Below are 16,088 nucleotides of genomic sequence, written 5' to 3' on the forward strand. Positions count from 1 at the left end.
CTTAATTAGGACAAAAAACAAAGTTGTTTTTTGAACAGGAAAAATTCCCGATTTTCCCGAAATTCCAGGAATTTCGTAATACCATTTCTCAATCCAACATGTTACTACTTCAACATTTATCGACCGATTTGAAAAACTTCATCAGCAACCATTTCAACTCATTCAAACCATTTTGGGTTTTGTTTTTTTACCATTTTCAAAAAAATTCCCATTTTTTCCCTATATTCCCAAATTTTGGGAAATTCCCAAATACTTCTTCAAAATTCCACAATTCCCACATTTTTCATCTGATTCAAACGGTTCTAACTTCAAAATATTCAGCCTGTGTGGGAATTGTGTGCTCTACTTCAACAATTATTTAAAAAATTCCCGGATTTCCCGTAATTCCAATTTTTTTTTTCATTTTCCCCATTCAAACTTCCATAATTCCCACGTTCTTCAACCGGTTCAAACCATTCCAGCTCCAACACATTCAACTCATCCTGGACATTCACTTTTCCACGTTCAACAAATTTCCAGGAATTCCTTTTTTTTTTTTTAACCCTATTTCCAACCTTTTTCCTTTGACTACTTTTCTTTTTTTCATTTCATTTCAACCGTTCCACAATCAAAACATTTTTCTTAGTAAGGACAAAAAAACAAGTTGGTTTAGGAACTAGAAACATTCCCGGTTTTCCAGAAATTCCAGGAGTTCCATAATACAATTTCTCAATTAAAAAAACTGTTAATACTTCAACATTTCTTTAAAGATTTTAACAATTCCAACACCAACCAATTCAGCTCATTCAGGAAATTGTTTTATTATGTTTGTATATCTTGTTTAGCGCTTAACAACACCTGGCCTTTTGTAGCTGAGAAGATCCTTCTACTTGGCACCTACTAGCCTAGAAGGTCCTGACACTTGGCCCCTACTAGCTTAGAAGGTCTTGACACTGACCCCTACTATCTTAGAAGTTCCTGACCCTTGGCCCCTACTAGCTTTGAAGGTCTTGACACTTGGCCCCTACTAGCTTTGAAGGTCTTGACACTTGGCCCCTACTAGCTTAGAAGGTCCTGACACTTGGACCCTACTAGCTTAGAAGGTCCTGACACTTGGCCTCGACAAGCTTTGAAGGTCCTGACACTTGGCCCCTACTAGCTCACAAGGTCCTGATACTTGGCCCCTACTAGCTTTGAAGGTCTTGACACTTGGCCCCTACTAGCTTAGAAGGTCCTGACACTTGGACCCTACTAGCTTAGAAGGTCCTGACACTTGGCCTCGACAAGCTTTGAAGGTCCTGACACTTGGCCCCTACTAGCTCACAAGGTCCTAATACTTGGCCCCTACTAGCTCACAAGGTCCTGACATTTGGCCCCTACTAGCTTTGAAGGTATTGACACTTGGCCCCTTGCTAGCTTTGAAGGTCCTGACAATCATTGAAGGTCATGACACCTGGCCCTTACTAGCTCACAAGGTCCCGACACTTGGCCCCTACCAACTTAGAAGGTCCTGACACTTGTCCCCTACTAGCTTAGAAGGTCCTAACACTTGACCCCCTACTAACTCACAAGGTCCTGACACTTGGCCCCTACTAGATTATTAGGTCTTGACACCTGGCCTCTAGTATCTTAGAAGGTCCTGACACTTGGCCCCTACTAGCTATGGAGTTCCTCACACTAGGCCCCTACTAGCTTAGAAGGTCCTGACACTTGGCCCCTACTAGCTTAGAAGGTCCTGACACTTGGCCCCTACTAGCTTAGAAGGTCCTGACACTTGGGCCCTACTATCTTAGGAGGTCCTGACACTTGGCCCCTACTAGCTTAGGAGGTCCTGACACTTGGCCCCTACTAGCTTAGAAGGTCCTGACACTTGGCCCCAACTAGCTATGGAGTTCCTGACACTAGGCCCCTACTAGCTTAGAAGGTCCTGACACTTGGCCCCTACTAGCTTAGAAGGTCCTGACACTTGGCCCCTACTAGCTTAGAAGGTTCTGACACTTGGCCCCTACTATCTTAGGAGGTCCTGACACTTGGCCCCTACTAGCTTAGGAGGTCCTGACGCTTGGCCCCTACTAGCTTAGAAGGTCCTGACACTTGGCCCCTACTAGCTTAGGAGGTCCTGACACTTGGCCCCTACTAGCTTAGAAGGTCTTGACACTTGGCCCCTACGAGCTTAGAAGGTCCTGACACTTGGCCCCTACTAGCTTAGAAGGTCCTGACACTTGGCCCCTACTATCTTAGGAGGTCCTGACACTTGGCCCCTACTAGCTTAGGAGGTCCTGACACTTGGCCCCTACTAGCTTAGAAGGTCCTGACACTTGGCCCCTACTAGCTTAGGCTCACCATAGGCACGCTGCTCCTATCCATACTGAGGAAAGGCGAATGTCTCACAGGGTTGGGCCACTTTTAAAATGGGGCTGGGACTTTTAGGGCCACTTTTTTCCCCAGAAGTGTCCCTAAAGGGATTGGGGCCTACAAAAGGACTAAAGGTCCCAAAGTACCCCAAATAGCCCCAAGTCACAGAGGACCCTAAAAGGGACTTGCTACTGGAAGTCTCCAAAATGTACCCAAAGAGTCTGGGGGCAAAGGGCCCTTTTGGCTGCATCTCAGACTTTTTTGGGACCGTCCCAGGGCCTAAATCGGGGCCTCCTAGACACTAGAAAAACCAGACTAAGTTGAAGTTCGCGATCCTTGTCTCATATCAAATGATGCAAACGTGTTCTCACTGTTGTTCAATCCCGGGTTGGCGTTCTTGATGTACGCGGAGAACTTGCGGAAGATGTCCTCTCCGATGCAGGTGGACTCCTTGTAGCGACAGCCCAGTTTGGCGTACCTGCCGTCACAAGAGTCGAGTGAGTGCGCGGCGCCTTTGGGGGCCACAAAGTGCGGTTCTCTCACTTGGGAGGCGCCAACTTCTCCTCCAGGAACTCCTCGATCTTGTTGGTGTCCGTCTTGACTTCGTCGTTGAAGAGCAGGAACGGAGGCTGAGAGCCCGGAGCCAAGTCCTTCAGCACGTCCGGCGCTCTGGCGCACACAACGAATAGGATGGTTGGTAAATGAATACGTGTTTTATCGTCACCATGGCAACCAGGCAGTACTTAAAGGGCCGGTACACGGGAAATATTTGTTTGTTCCGTTTTAGTCCTGATTGTTTTGAGGTATTACTTCAAAGTGTACTAGCACTTGAACTCAGTTGGGTGTCCTCGTACTGTAATCTAGAAGTACAGTAGTAATGTACTGTAGTATTTCTGCTATACTTCAAGGTGTTTACTAGTGATCCATACTGAAATATCGGTAGCGCCGATACCAGATCTATATTCTTTAATATTGATTCTCAAATGAAAATATCAACACAATTAATACTTTAGTTCAGGGTTAGGGGTTTAGGACGCGTCGGCCATATTGAATTTTTTTAATTTTATTTTATTTTTCAGTGTATATGTGTGTAAGTAAATACACGTGTAGGTGTGAATGTGTGTAAGTGTATACGTTTGTAGGTGTGTACGTGTATAAGTGTGTAGGTGTGTATGTATATACACGTGTAATTGCACATGTGTATACTATGTGTGTACACGTGTGTAGATGTATATGTGTATACATGTGTAAATGTATACATGTGTAAATGTATACAGCATGTGTATACGCGTGTACATGTGTAAGTGTAAATGTGAATACGTGTCAACGTGTGTATGTGTATACACGTGTAAGTGTACATGTGTAAATGTAAATGTGTATACGTGTGTACGTGTGTAAGTGTATATGTGTATAAGTGTATACAGAATGTGTATACTATGTGTGTACATGTGTAAGTGTATACAGGATGTGTATATGTGTGTACGTGTGTAGGTGTATACACGTGTAAGTGTACATGTGTATACTATGTGTGTACACGTGTGGGTGTATATGTGTATACATGTGTAAGTGTATACAGTATGTGTATACGCGTGTACATGTGTAAGTGTAAATGTGAATACGTGTGAACGTGTGTATGTGTATACACGTGTAAGTGTACATGTGTAAATGTAAATGTGTATACGTGTGTACGTGTGTAGGTGTATATGTGTATAAGTGTATACAGAATGTGTATACTATGTGTGTACATGTGTAAGTGTATACAGGATGTGTATATGTGTGTACGTGTGTAGGTGTATACACGTGTAAGTGTACATGTGTATACTATGTGTGTACACGTGTGGGTGTATATGTGTATACATGTGTAAGTGTATACAGTATGTGTATACGCGTGTACATGTGTAAGTGTAAATGTGTATACGTGTGAACGTGTGTACATGTATACACGTGTAAGTGTACACGTGTAAATGTAAATGTGTATACGTGTGTACGTGTGTAGGTGTATATGTGTGTAAGTGTATACAGAATGTGTATACTATGTGTGTACACGTGTAGGTGTATACAGTATGTGTATATGTGTGTACGTGTGTAGGTGTATATGTGTATACACGTGTAAGTGTACATGTGTATACTCTGTGTGTACACGTGTGGGTGTAGATGTGTATACATGTGTAAATGTATACAGTATGTGTATACGCGTGTACATGTGTAAGTGTAAATGTGTATACATGTGTAGGTGTAAATGTGTATACGTGTGTAAGTGTATATGTGTATACTATGTGTGTACACGTGTAGGTGTAAATGTGTATATGTGTGTACATGTGTAGGTGTATATGTGTATACATGTGTAAATTTATACAGTATGTGTATACGCGTGTACATGAGTAAGTGTAAATGTGTATACGTGTGAACGTGTGTATGTGTATACACGTGTAAGTGTACATGTGTAGGTGTAAATGTGTATACGTGTGTAGGTGTATATGTGTATACGTGTGTAAATGTATACAGAATGTGTATACTATGTGTAGGTGTAAATGTATATACGTGTGTACGTGTGTAGGTGTATATGTGTATACACGTGTAAGTGTACATGTGTATACTGTGTGTGTACACGTGTGGGTGTATATGTGTATACATGTGTAAGTGTATACAGTATGTGTATACGCGTGTACATGTGTAGGTGTAAATGTGTATACGTGTGTACGTGTGTAGGTGTAAATGTATATGTGTATACTATGTGTGTACACGTGTAGGTGTATATATGTATGCATGTGTACATGTGTAGGTGTATATATGTATGTATGTGTACATGTGTAGGTGTAAATGTGTATACGTGTGTAGGTGTAAATGTGTATACGTGTATGTGTTTACTATGTGTGTACACGTGTAGGTGTAAATGTGTATACGTGTGTACATGTGTAAGTGTATATATGTATGCGTGTGTACAAGTGTAGGTGTAAATGTGTATACGTGTGTACGTGTGTAGGTGTAAATGTGTATACGTGTAAACGTATATGTGTTTACTATGTGGGTACACGTGTAGGCATAAATGTGTATACGTGTGTATGTGTATAGGTGTAAATGTTTATACGTGTGTATGACTGTATATTATGCGTGTACACGTGTATATCTGTGTAGGTGTATATATGTACGTATACGTGTGTAAGTGTATCTGTGTATACTATGCGTGTACACGTGTAGATGTAAATGGGTAAACGTGTGTTCGTGTGTAGGTGTATATGTGTATACGTGTGTAGGTGTGTATATATGTATGCGTGTGTACATATGTAGGTGTAAATGTGTATACTACATGTGTAAATGTAAACGTGTATATGTGTGTACCTGTGTAGGTGTATATATGTATACGTGTGTAAGTGTATAAGTGTATACTATGTGTGTACACGTGTAGGTGTAAATGTGTATACGCGTGTAGGTGTATATATGTATGCGTGTGTACACGTGTAGGTGTAAATGTGTATACGTGTGTATGTGTGTAGGTGTATACGTGTAAGTGTATATGTGTATACTATGTGTGTACGGTACACATGTAGGTGTATACGTGTGTACATGTGTAGGTGTATATATGTATGTGCGTGTACGCGTGTAGGTGTAAATGTGTATTTATTAATTTATTCATTCATCTATTTATTTATATTTGAAATTAAATTTATTTATTTATCATTTGTATTCATTTATTTGTACATGTTTTCTAATTCATATATTTATTCATTCATTTATTCCATATTGTTTTATTAATTTATACATTATTGTTTTATTATTTTATTATTTATTAATTAATTTATTCATTATTTATTTATCTATTATTTGACTTTGACATTTTCACTTGGGTCCTTGGAGACAAACGTTTGGGCACACCTGTTGTAATCTAGACGAGAAGGTACCTGGATCCTTCTCATTACGAGTGACAAGCATTGGCCAACACGTGGAGATGCAAAACAGCAAATATGTTCAGTGCTCACCGCTTCATGTCCACGGTGGTGAGCTTGAACTTGGCTCCCTTCAACCAGAGGATCATGAAGAGTCTCTGGCAGAAAGGACAATTTCCTACGCTCTCAGCGTCGCTGCTGGCCTGGGAGGAGGAGACAAGACCATGGTGACACACGACAGGTGGGAATGGACCGTGTCTTGGCACACGCACAATTCTTTTGTGCACCTGATCCTTCCCTACCTACATACGATTAAGCACAGTAACTATTTCCTGTCATCTAGACAACAACTGCTGGGTACTGACTGGTTTTCAGACCTTTATTTCTGTACAAGCTACACACTGACTACTCTAAAGAATGACCAAGTTTCATTTCTCCAGTCGAAAATCTAAGAAATCTTTTCAAGCCAACAGACAAAAGCCTCCCAAAGCTGACTTCCCTGATGGAGGCTATAAAACAAACCTTTCCTGAAAGTGTCTTTTGGCGTGTGCATGTGACCAAAATGTCTGAAAGTGTCTTTTGGTGTGTGTATGTGACCAAAATGTCTGAAAGTGTCTTTTGGCGTGTGACTAAAATGTCTGAAAGTGTCTTTTGACGTGTGTATGTGACCAAAATGTCTGAAAGTGTCTTTTGGCGTGTGACTAAAATGTCTGAAAGTGTCTTTTGACGTATGTATGTGACCAAAATGTCTGAAAGTGTCTTTTGGTGTGTGCATGTGACCAAAATGTCTGGAAGTGTCTTTTGGCGTGTGCATGTGACCAAAATGTCTGAAAGTGTCTTTTGGCGTGTGACTAAAATGTCTGAAAGTGTCTTTTGACGTGTGTATGTGACCAAAATGTCTGAAAGTGTCTTTTGGCGTGTGACTAAAATGTCTGAAAGTGTCTTTTGACGTGTGTATGTGACCAAAATGTCTGAAAGTGTCTTTTGGTGTGTGCATGTGACCAAAATGTCTGGAAGTGTCTTTTGGCGTGTGCATGTGACCAAAATGTCTGAAAGTGTCTTTTGGCATGTGTATGTGACCAAAATGTCTGAAAGTGTCTTTTGGCATGTGCATGTGATCAAAATGTCTGGAAGTGTCTTTTGGCATGTCCATGTGATCAAAATGTCTGAAAGTGTGTTTTTGCGTGTGCATGTGACCAAAATGTCTGAAAGCGTCTTTTGGCGTGTGCATGTGACCAAAATGTCTAAAGTGTCTTTTGGCGTGTGCATGTAACCAAAATGTCAGAAAGTGTCTCTTGGCGTGTGCATGTGACCAAAATGTCTAAAGTGTCTTTTGGCGTGTGCATGTGACCAAAATGTCTGGAAGTGTGTTTTGGCGTGTGCATGTAACCAAAATGTCAGAAAGTGTCTCTTGGCGTGTGCATGTGACCAAAATGTCTGAAAGTGTCTTTTGGCGTGTGACTAAAATGTCGGAAAATGTCTTTTGGCGTGTGACTAAAATGTCTGAAAGTGTCTTTTGGTGTGTGCATGTGGCCAAAATGTCTGAAAGTGTCTTTTGGCGTGTGTATGTAACCAAATTTTCTGAAAGTGTCTTTTGGCGTGTGCATGTGACCAAAATGTCTGAAAGTGTCTTTTGGCGTGTGTATGTAACCAAATTTTCTGAAAGTGTCTTTTGGTGTGTGCATGTGACCAAAATGTCTAAAGTGTCTTTTGGCGTGTGCATGTAACCAAAATGTCTGGAAGTGTGTTTTGGCGTGTGCATGTAACCAAAATGTCAGAAAGTGTCTCTTGGCGTGTGCATGTGACCAAAATGTCTGAAAGTGTCTTTTGGCACGTGACCAAAATGTCTGAAAGTGTGTTTTGGCGTGTGCATGTAACCAAAATGTCTGGAAGTGTGTTTTGGCGTGTGCATGTAACCAAAATGTCAGAAAGTGTCTCTTGGCGTGTGCATGTGACCAAAATGTCTGAAAGTGTCTTTTGGCGTGTGACTAAAATGTCGGAAAATGTCTTTTGGCGTGTGACTAAAATGTCTGAAAGTGTCTTTTGGTGTGTGCATGTGGCCAAAATGTCTGAAAGTGTCTTTTGGCGTGTGTATGTAACCAAATTTTCTGAAAGTGTCTTTTGGCGTGTGCATGTGACCAAAATGTCTGAAAGTGTCTTTTGGCGTGTGTATGTAACCAAATTTTCTGAAAGTGTCTTTTGGTGTGTGCATGTGACCAAAATGTTTAAAGTGTCTTTTGGCGTGTGCATGTAACCAAAATGTCTGGAAGTGTGTTTTGGCGTGTGCATGTAACCAAAATGTCAGAAAGTGTCTCTTGGCGTGTGCATGTGACCAAAATGTCTGAAAGTGTCTTTTGGCACGTGACCAAAATGTCTGAAAGTGTGTTTTGGCGTGTGCATGTAACCAAAATGTCTGGAAGTGTGTTTTGGCGTGTGTATGTAACCAAATTTTCTGAAAGTGTCTTTTGGCGTGTGCATGTGACCAAAATGTCTGAAAGTGTCTTTTGGCGTGTGTATGTAACCAAATTTTCTGAAAGTGTCTTTTGGTGTGTGCATGTGACCAAAATGTCTAAAGTGTCTTTTGGCGTGTGCATGTAACCAAAATGTCTGGAAGTGTGTTTTGGCGTGTGCATGTAACCAAAATGTCAGAAAGTGTCTCTTGGCGTGTGCATGTGACCAAAATGTCTGAAAGTGTCTTTTGGCACGTGACCAAAATGTCTGAAAGTGTGTTTTGGCGTGTGCATGTAACCAAAATGTCTGGAAGTGTGTTTTGGCGTGTGCATGTAACCAAAATGTCAGAAAGTGTCTCTTGGCGTGTGCATGTGACCAAAATGTCTGAAAGTGTCTTTTGGCGTGTGACTAAAATGTCGGAAAATGTCTTTTGGCGTGTGACTAAAATGTCTGAAAGTGTCTTTTGGTGTGTGCATGTGGCCAAAATGTCTGAAAGTGTCTTTTGGCGTGTGTATGTAACCAAATTTTCTGAAAGTGTCTTTTGGTGTGTGCATGTGACCAAAATGTCTAAAGTGTCTTTTGGCGTGTGCATGTAACCAAAATGTCTGGAAGTGTGTTTTGGCGTGTGCATGTAACCAAAATGTCAGAAAGTGTCTCTTGGCGTGTGCATGTGACCAAAATGTCTGAAAGTGTCTTTTGGCACGTGACCAAAATGTCTGAAAGTGTGTTTTGGCATGTGCATGTAACCAAAATGTCTGGAAGTGTGTTTTGGCGTGTGCATGTAACCAAAATGTCAGAAAGTGTCTCTTGGCGTGTGCATGTGACCAAAATGTCTGAAAGTGTCTTTTGGCGTGTGACTAAAATGTCGGAAAATGTCTTTTGGCGTGTGACTAAAATGTCTGAAAGTGTCTTTTGGTGTGTGCATGTGGCCAAAATGTCTGAAAGTGTCTTTTGGCATGTGTATGTAACCACATTTTCTGAAAGTGTCTTTTGGCGTGTGCATGTGACCAAAATGTCTGAAAGTGTCTTTTGGCGTGTGTATGTAACCAAATTTTCTGAAAGTGTCTTTTGGTGTGTGCATGTGACCAAAATGTCTAAAGTGTCTTTTGGCGTGTGCATGTAACCAAAATGTCTGGAAGTGTGTTTTGGCGTGTGCATTGTAACCAAAATGTCAGAAAGTGTCTCTTGGCGTGTGCATGTGACCAAAATGTCTGAAAGTGTCTTTTGGCACGTGACCAAAATGTCTGAAAGTGTGTTTTGGCGTGTGCATGTAACCAAAATGTCTGGAAGTGTGTTTTGGCGTGTGCATGTAACCAAAATGTCTGGAAGTGTGTTTTGGCGTGTGCATGTAACCAAAATGTCAGAAAGTGTCTCTTGGCGTGTGCATGTGACCAAAATGTCTGAAAGTGTCTTTTGGCACGTGACCAAAATGTCTGAAAGTGTGTTTTGGCGTGTGCATGTAACCAAAATGTCTGGAAGTGTGTTTTGGCGTGTGCATGTAACCAAAATGTCTGGAAGTGTGTTTTGGCGTGTGCATGTAACCAAAATGTCAGAAAGTGTCTCTTGGCGTGTGCATGTGACCAAAATATCTGAAAGTGTCTTTTGGCGTGTGTATGTGACCAAAATGTCTGAAAGTGTCTTTTGGCGTGTGTATGTGACCAAAATGTCTAAAGTGTCTTTTGGCGTGTACATGTAACCAAAATGTCTGGAAGTGTGTTTTGGCGTGTGCATGTAACCAAAATGTCTGGAAGTGTGTTTTGGCGTGTGCATGTAACCAAAATGTCAGAAAGTGTCTCTTGGCGTGTGCATGTGACCAAAATATCTGAAAGTGTCTTTTGGCGTGTGTATGTGACCAAAATGTCTGAAAGTGTCTTTTGGCGTGTGTATGTGACCAAAATGTCTAAAGTGTCTTTTGGCGTGTACATGTAACCAAAATGTCTGGAAGTGTGTTTTGGCGTGTGCATGTAACCAAAATGTCAGAAAGTGTCTCTTGGCGTGTGCATGTGACCAAAATGTCTGAAAGTGTCTCTTGGTGTGTGCATGTGACCAAAATGTCTGAAAATGTCTTTTGGCACGTGACCAAAATGTCAGAAAGTGTCTCTTGGCGTGTGCATGTGACCAAAATGTCTGAAAGTGTCTTTTGGCACGTGACCAAAATGTCTGAAAGTGTCTTTTGGCCTGTGTCTGTGACTAAAATGTCTGAAAGCGTCTTTTGGCGTGTGCAAGTGACTAAAATGTCTGAAAGCGTCTTTTGGCGTGTGCAAGTGACTAAAATGTCTAAAGTGTCTTTTGGCGTGTGCATGTAACCAAAATGCCTGGAAGTGTGTTTTGACGTGTACATGTGACCATAATGTATGAAAGTGCCTTTTGGCGTGTGCATGTGACCAAAATGTATGAAAGTGTCTTTTGACGTGTACATGTGACCATAATGTATGAAAGTGCCTTTTGGCGTGTGCATGTGACCAAAATGTCTGAAAGTGTCTTTTGACGTGTACATGTGACCATATTGTATGAAAGTGCCTTTTGGCGTGTGCATGTGACCAAAATATCTGTAAGTGTCTTTTGGCGTGTGCATGTGACCAAAATGTATGAAAGTGTCTTTTGGCGTGTGCATGTGACCAAAATGTATGAAAGTGTCTTTTGGCGTGTGCATGTGACCAAAATGTCTGAAAGTGTCTTTTGCCGTGTGCATGTGACCATAATGTATGAACGTGTCTTTTGGTGTGTGCATGTGACCAAAATGTCGGAAAGTGTGCTTTGGCGTGTGCATGTGACCAAAATGTCTGAAAGCGCCTTTTGGCGTGTGCATGTGACCAAAATGTCTAAAGTGTCTTTTGGCGTGTACATGTAACCAAAATGTCTGGAAGTGTGTTTTGGCGTGTGCATGTAACCAAAATGTCAGAAAGTGTCTCTTGGCGTGTGCATGTGACCAAAATGTCTGAAAGTGTCTTTTGGCACGTGACCAAAATGTCAGAAAGTGTCTCTTGGCGTGTGCATGTGACCAAAATGTCTGAAAGTGTCTTTTGGCGCGTGACTAAAATGTCTGAAAGTGTCTTTTGGCGTGTGACTAAAATGTCTGAAAATGTCTTTTGGCGTGTGACTAAAATGTCTGAAAGTGTCTTTTGGCGTGTGCATGTGACCAAAATGTCTGAAAGTTTCTTTTGGCATGTGCATGTGACCAAAATGTCTAAAGTGTCTTTTGGCGTGTGCATGTAACCAAAATGTCTGGAAGTGTGTTTTGGCGTGTGCATGTAACCAAAATGTCAGAAAGTGTCTCTTGGCGTGTGCATGTGACCAAAATGTCTGAAAGTGTCTTTTGGCACGTGACCAGAATGTTTGAAAGTGTGTTTTGGCGTGTGCATGTGACTAAAATGTCTGAAAGCGTCTTTTGGCGTGAGCAAGTGACCAAAATGTCTAAAGTGTCTTTTGGCGTGTGCATGTAACCAAAATGTCTGAAAGTGTGTTTTGGCGTGTACATGTGACCAAAATGTCAGAAAGTGTCTCTTGGCGTGTGCATGTGACCAAAATGTCTGGAAGTGTCTCTTGGCGTGTGTATGTGACCAAATTGTCTGAAAGTGTCTTTTGGTGTGTGCATGTGACCAAAATGTCTGACAGTGTCTTTTGGTGTGTGCATGTGACCAAAATGTCTGAAAGTGTCTTTTGGCGTGTGCATGTGACCAAAATGTCTGAAAGTGTCTTTTGGCGTGTGCATGTGACCAAAATATCTGTAAGTGTCTTTTGGCGTGTGCATGTGATCAAAATGTCTGAAAGTGTCCTTTGGCGTGTGCATGTGACCAAAATGTATGAAAGTGTCTTTTGGCGTGTGCATGTGACCAAAATGTCTGAAAGTGTCTTTTGGCGTGTGCATGTGACCAAAATGTCTGAAAGTGTCTTTTGGCGTGTGCATGTGACCAAAATGTCTGACAGTGTCTTTTGGTGTGTGCATGTGACCAAAATGTCTGAAAGTGTCTTTTGGCGTGTGCATGTGACCAAAATGTCCGAAAGTGTCTTTTGGCACATGCATGTGACCAAAATGTCTAAAGTGTCTTTTGGCGTGTGCATGTAACCAAAATGTCTGAAAGTGTCTTTTGGCGTGTGCATGTAACCAAAATGTCAGAAAGTGTGTCTTGGCGTGTGCATGTGACCAAAATATCTGAAAGTGTCTTTTGGCATGTACATGTGACCAAAATGTCTGAAAGTGTCTTTTGGCATGTGCATGTGACCAAAATGTCTGAAAGTGTCTTTTGGCATGTGCATGTGACCAAAATGTCTGAAAGTGTCTTTTGGCGTGTGCATGTGACCAAAATGTCTGTAAGTGTCTTTTGGCGTGTGCATGTGACCAAAATGTCTGAAAGTGTCTTTTGGCGTGTGCATGTGACCAAAATATCTGTAAGTGTCATTTGGCGTGTGCATGTGATCAAATTGCCTGAAAGTGTCTTTTGGCGTGTGCATGTGACCAAAGTGTCTGAAAGTCTCTTTTGGCGTGTGCATGTGACCAAAGTGTCTGAAAGTCTCTTTTGGCGTGTGCATGTGACCAAAATATCTGTAAGTGTCTTTTGGCGTGTGCATGTGACCGAATTGTCTGAAAGTGTCTTTTGGTGTGTGCATGTGATCAAAATGTCTGAAAGTGTCTTTTGGCGTGTGACTAAAATGTCTGAAAGGGTCTTTTGGCATGTGTATGTGACCAAAATGTCTGAAAGCGTCTTTTGGCGTGTGTATGTGACCAAATTGTCTGTAAGTGTCTTTTGGCGTGTGCATGTGACCAAAATGTTTGAATGTGTCTTTTGGCGTGTGCATGTGACCAAAGTGTCTGAAAGTCTCTTTTGGCGTGTGCATGTGACCAAAATATCTGTAAGTGTCTTTTGGCGTGTGTATGTGACCGAATTGTCTGAAAGTGTCTTTTGGCGTGTGCATGTGACCAAAATGTCTGAAAGTGTCTTTTGGTGTGTGCATGTGACCAAAATGTCTGAAAGTGTCTTTTGGCATGTGCATGTGACCAAAATATCTGTAAGTGTCTTTTGGCGTGTGCATGTGATCAAAATGTCTGAAAGTGTCCTTTGGCGTGTGCATGTGACCAAAATGTATGAAAGTGTCTTTTGGCGTGTGCATGTGACCAAAATATCTGTAAGTGTCTTTTGGCGTGTGCATGTGACCAAAATGTATGAAAGTGTCCTTTGCCGTGTGCATGTGACCAAAATGTATGAAAGTGTCTTTTGGCGTGTGCATGTGACCAAAATGTTTGAAAGTGCCTTTTGGCGTGTGCGTGTGACCAAAATGTCTGAAAGTGCCTTTTGGCATGTGCATGTGACCAAAATATCTGTAAGTGTCTTTTGGCGTGTGCATGTGACCAAATTGTCTGAAAGTGTCTTTTGGCGTGTGCATGTGACCAAAAATGTATGAAAGTGTCTTTTGGCGTGTGACTAAAATGTCTGAAAGTGTCTTTTAGCGTGTGCATGTGACCAAAATGTCTGAAAGTGCCTTTTGGCGTGTGCATGTGACCAAAATATCTGTAAGTGTGTTTTAGCGTGTGCATATGACCAAAGCGTGCGGCATCCTGCCGAGCCGGCTCCACTCTCAGACCTTCTTCGTGTCCGACATCTGAGGAATGTCGTGTGCAGACTCTCCACGCCCACATTTGAGACATGACGAGGTCACATAAAAACCTACTTTCTATGTAGTCACTTGTTTGTTTTTACTTGTCACCACGTTTGTCAACAACGTGTTTGATGTTTCCCATTTGGCCACCAAAGCACCCAAACAAGATCAAGAAAATATAGACATGAAATCCAAGCGGCCCCACCTTGACAAAGAGTTCAATCTTGGGGACGTCCGCCTCCCTTTTGAGCTCCATCTGTCCCCTCTGCATGCCGAATTCTTCTGTTGTTGCTGCAAACAAACGTGGCGTCCATTGCAAATATTTTAAGTGTAGTCGTCATGAATCTTCTTCTAAAGTCGTACTCACAGTGGAAGTCACTCTCAGCACGGCTCCTTGAATTTGTACTCCACTTGATTGAAATGTGATGTTCCGGCCGTACTTCCCCGTCAACAGTCCTCGGTCGGTCCTCTGCAGGTATTTGGAGGGTGTTGCACCGCACCTGGCCAGCCACTCCCCCTCCCAGCCTTACCAGTCCGACCAGTCAGTCTGGATCGCTCCTTGTGGGCCTTCCAGCATTTTCTTTCTTAAAAATAAAAACAACCTCTGCATATGTGTCAAAACTTCGACATACCGTAGGGACTTTGCAAAAGTAGCCTGCTAACTAAAAACGCACACACAAATGCAAATCCCTGATCGTCATGCTTTTGTTGGAGATTGTGGGTCAGAGCAGGAGAACAAAAGTAACGTGAATGTGCCGCAACATGATTTTCTCGCTCTCGATCAGATTTGAGTCACGTAGGACATTTGCTATCTGAAAATAAACAAATGGTACATTGTTGTCTAACATCCTCTATGAACCAGAAAGTAGCCCAGGTCACCATCTTCCACCAACCAGGAAACATCTTATGTTATCATTCTCTATGAACCAGGAACTAGCTCGGGTCATTATGCTCCATCTTAGACTTAGACTTCCTTTATTGTCATTCCAATTTCAACTTTACAGTACAGATAAGAACACAATTTTGTTGCATTAGCTCGTTGTAGTGCAGCATAAAAGAGCAATAAGGTGCAGATATAAATAGATTTACTGTACTAAATATTTACTGTTCTAAATATATTGCAAATATAGAACAAATACCCAGAATCCTATGCAGCCCTGACTCTTCCGGGCTATATTATACACCCCTGCTACCACCAAACCCCGCCCCCACCCCAACCCTGCTCCCTCACACATCAACCCCCCCCTCTGTGCGTCGGTTGAGGTGGACAGGGTTTGGTAGCTGGGGTGTATAATGTAGCCCGGAAGAGTTAGGACTGCATGGGATTCTGGATATTTGTTCTGTTGTGTTTATGTTGTGTTACGGTGCAGATGTTCTCCCGAAATGTGTTTGTCATTCTTGTTTGGTGTGGGTTCACAGTGTGGCGCATTATTAGTAAGAGTGTTAAAGTTTTTTGTACCGGCACCGTCAGTGTAAACTGTGTGGTTGTTGACCAAGTATGCCTTGCTGTCGCTTACGTGAGCAAGCAGAAGCCCCAAACAACGTGTGGCTTGGCCGGCACGCTGGTTGTAGTGGGCGCTAAATGCTGTACCATCACGGCACGTTCGAGAGAATAGTTGCCCTGAAATTCAGTCTGCCGGAAAACTCGGGAGGGTTGACAAGTATGACGCTGTCAAGCGCCATTCATATAAAACCCGCGGGCCGCACTAGCATTCAATTTTCATATTATGGTGTGGGCCGCGTGTCTGAGACCCTTGGTTTATACATAGCACAAAGCAAAAAAAACCTTTGTATGCAGTGTTATTTCATTTTAAATTTCAAAAG

General features: G+C 42.1%; 1 protein-coding gene across 1 annotated transcript in view; it reads right to left on the reverse strand.

The window, feature by feature from the left end:
• The window catches only part of clic3 (chloride intracellular channel 3), a 29,064-nt gene extending 13,650 nt beyond the window's left edge, over positions 1-15,414 (reverse strand). Inside the window, exons 1-5 of the mRNA XM_061966460.2 lie at positions 14,632-15,414; positions 14,470-14,555; positions 6,312-6,421; positions 2,878-3,003; positions 2,706-2,812 (exon numbers count right to left, since the gene is read on the reverse strand). Coding sequence (XP_061822444.1) covers positions 2,706-2,812; positions 2,878-3,003; positions 6,312-6,421; positions 14,470-14,535 — 409 coding nt within the window. The 5' untranslated portion in view covers positions 14,536-14,555; positions 14,632-15,414. The remainder of the gene's footprint in view (positions 1-2,705; positions 2,813-2,877; positions 3,004-6,311; positions 6,422-14,469; positions 14,556-14,631) is intronic.
• Between the last annotated feature and the right edge of the window lie 674 nt (positions 15,415-16,088).

This window comes from Nerophis lumbriciformis, linkage group LG11, assembly GCF_033978685.3.
Source record: "Nerophis lumbriciformis linkage group LG11, RoL_Nlum_v2.1, whole genome shotgun sequence".
NCBI classification, from domain to species: domain Eukaryota; kingdom Metazoa; phylum Chordata; class Actinopteri; order Syngnathiformes; family Syngnathidae; genus Nerophis; species Nerophis lumbriciformis.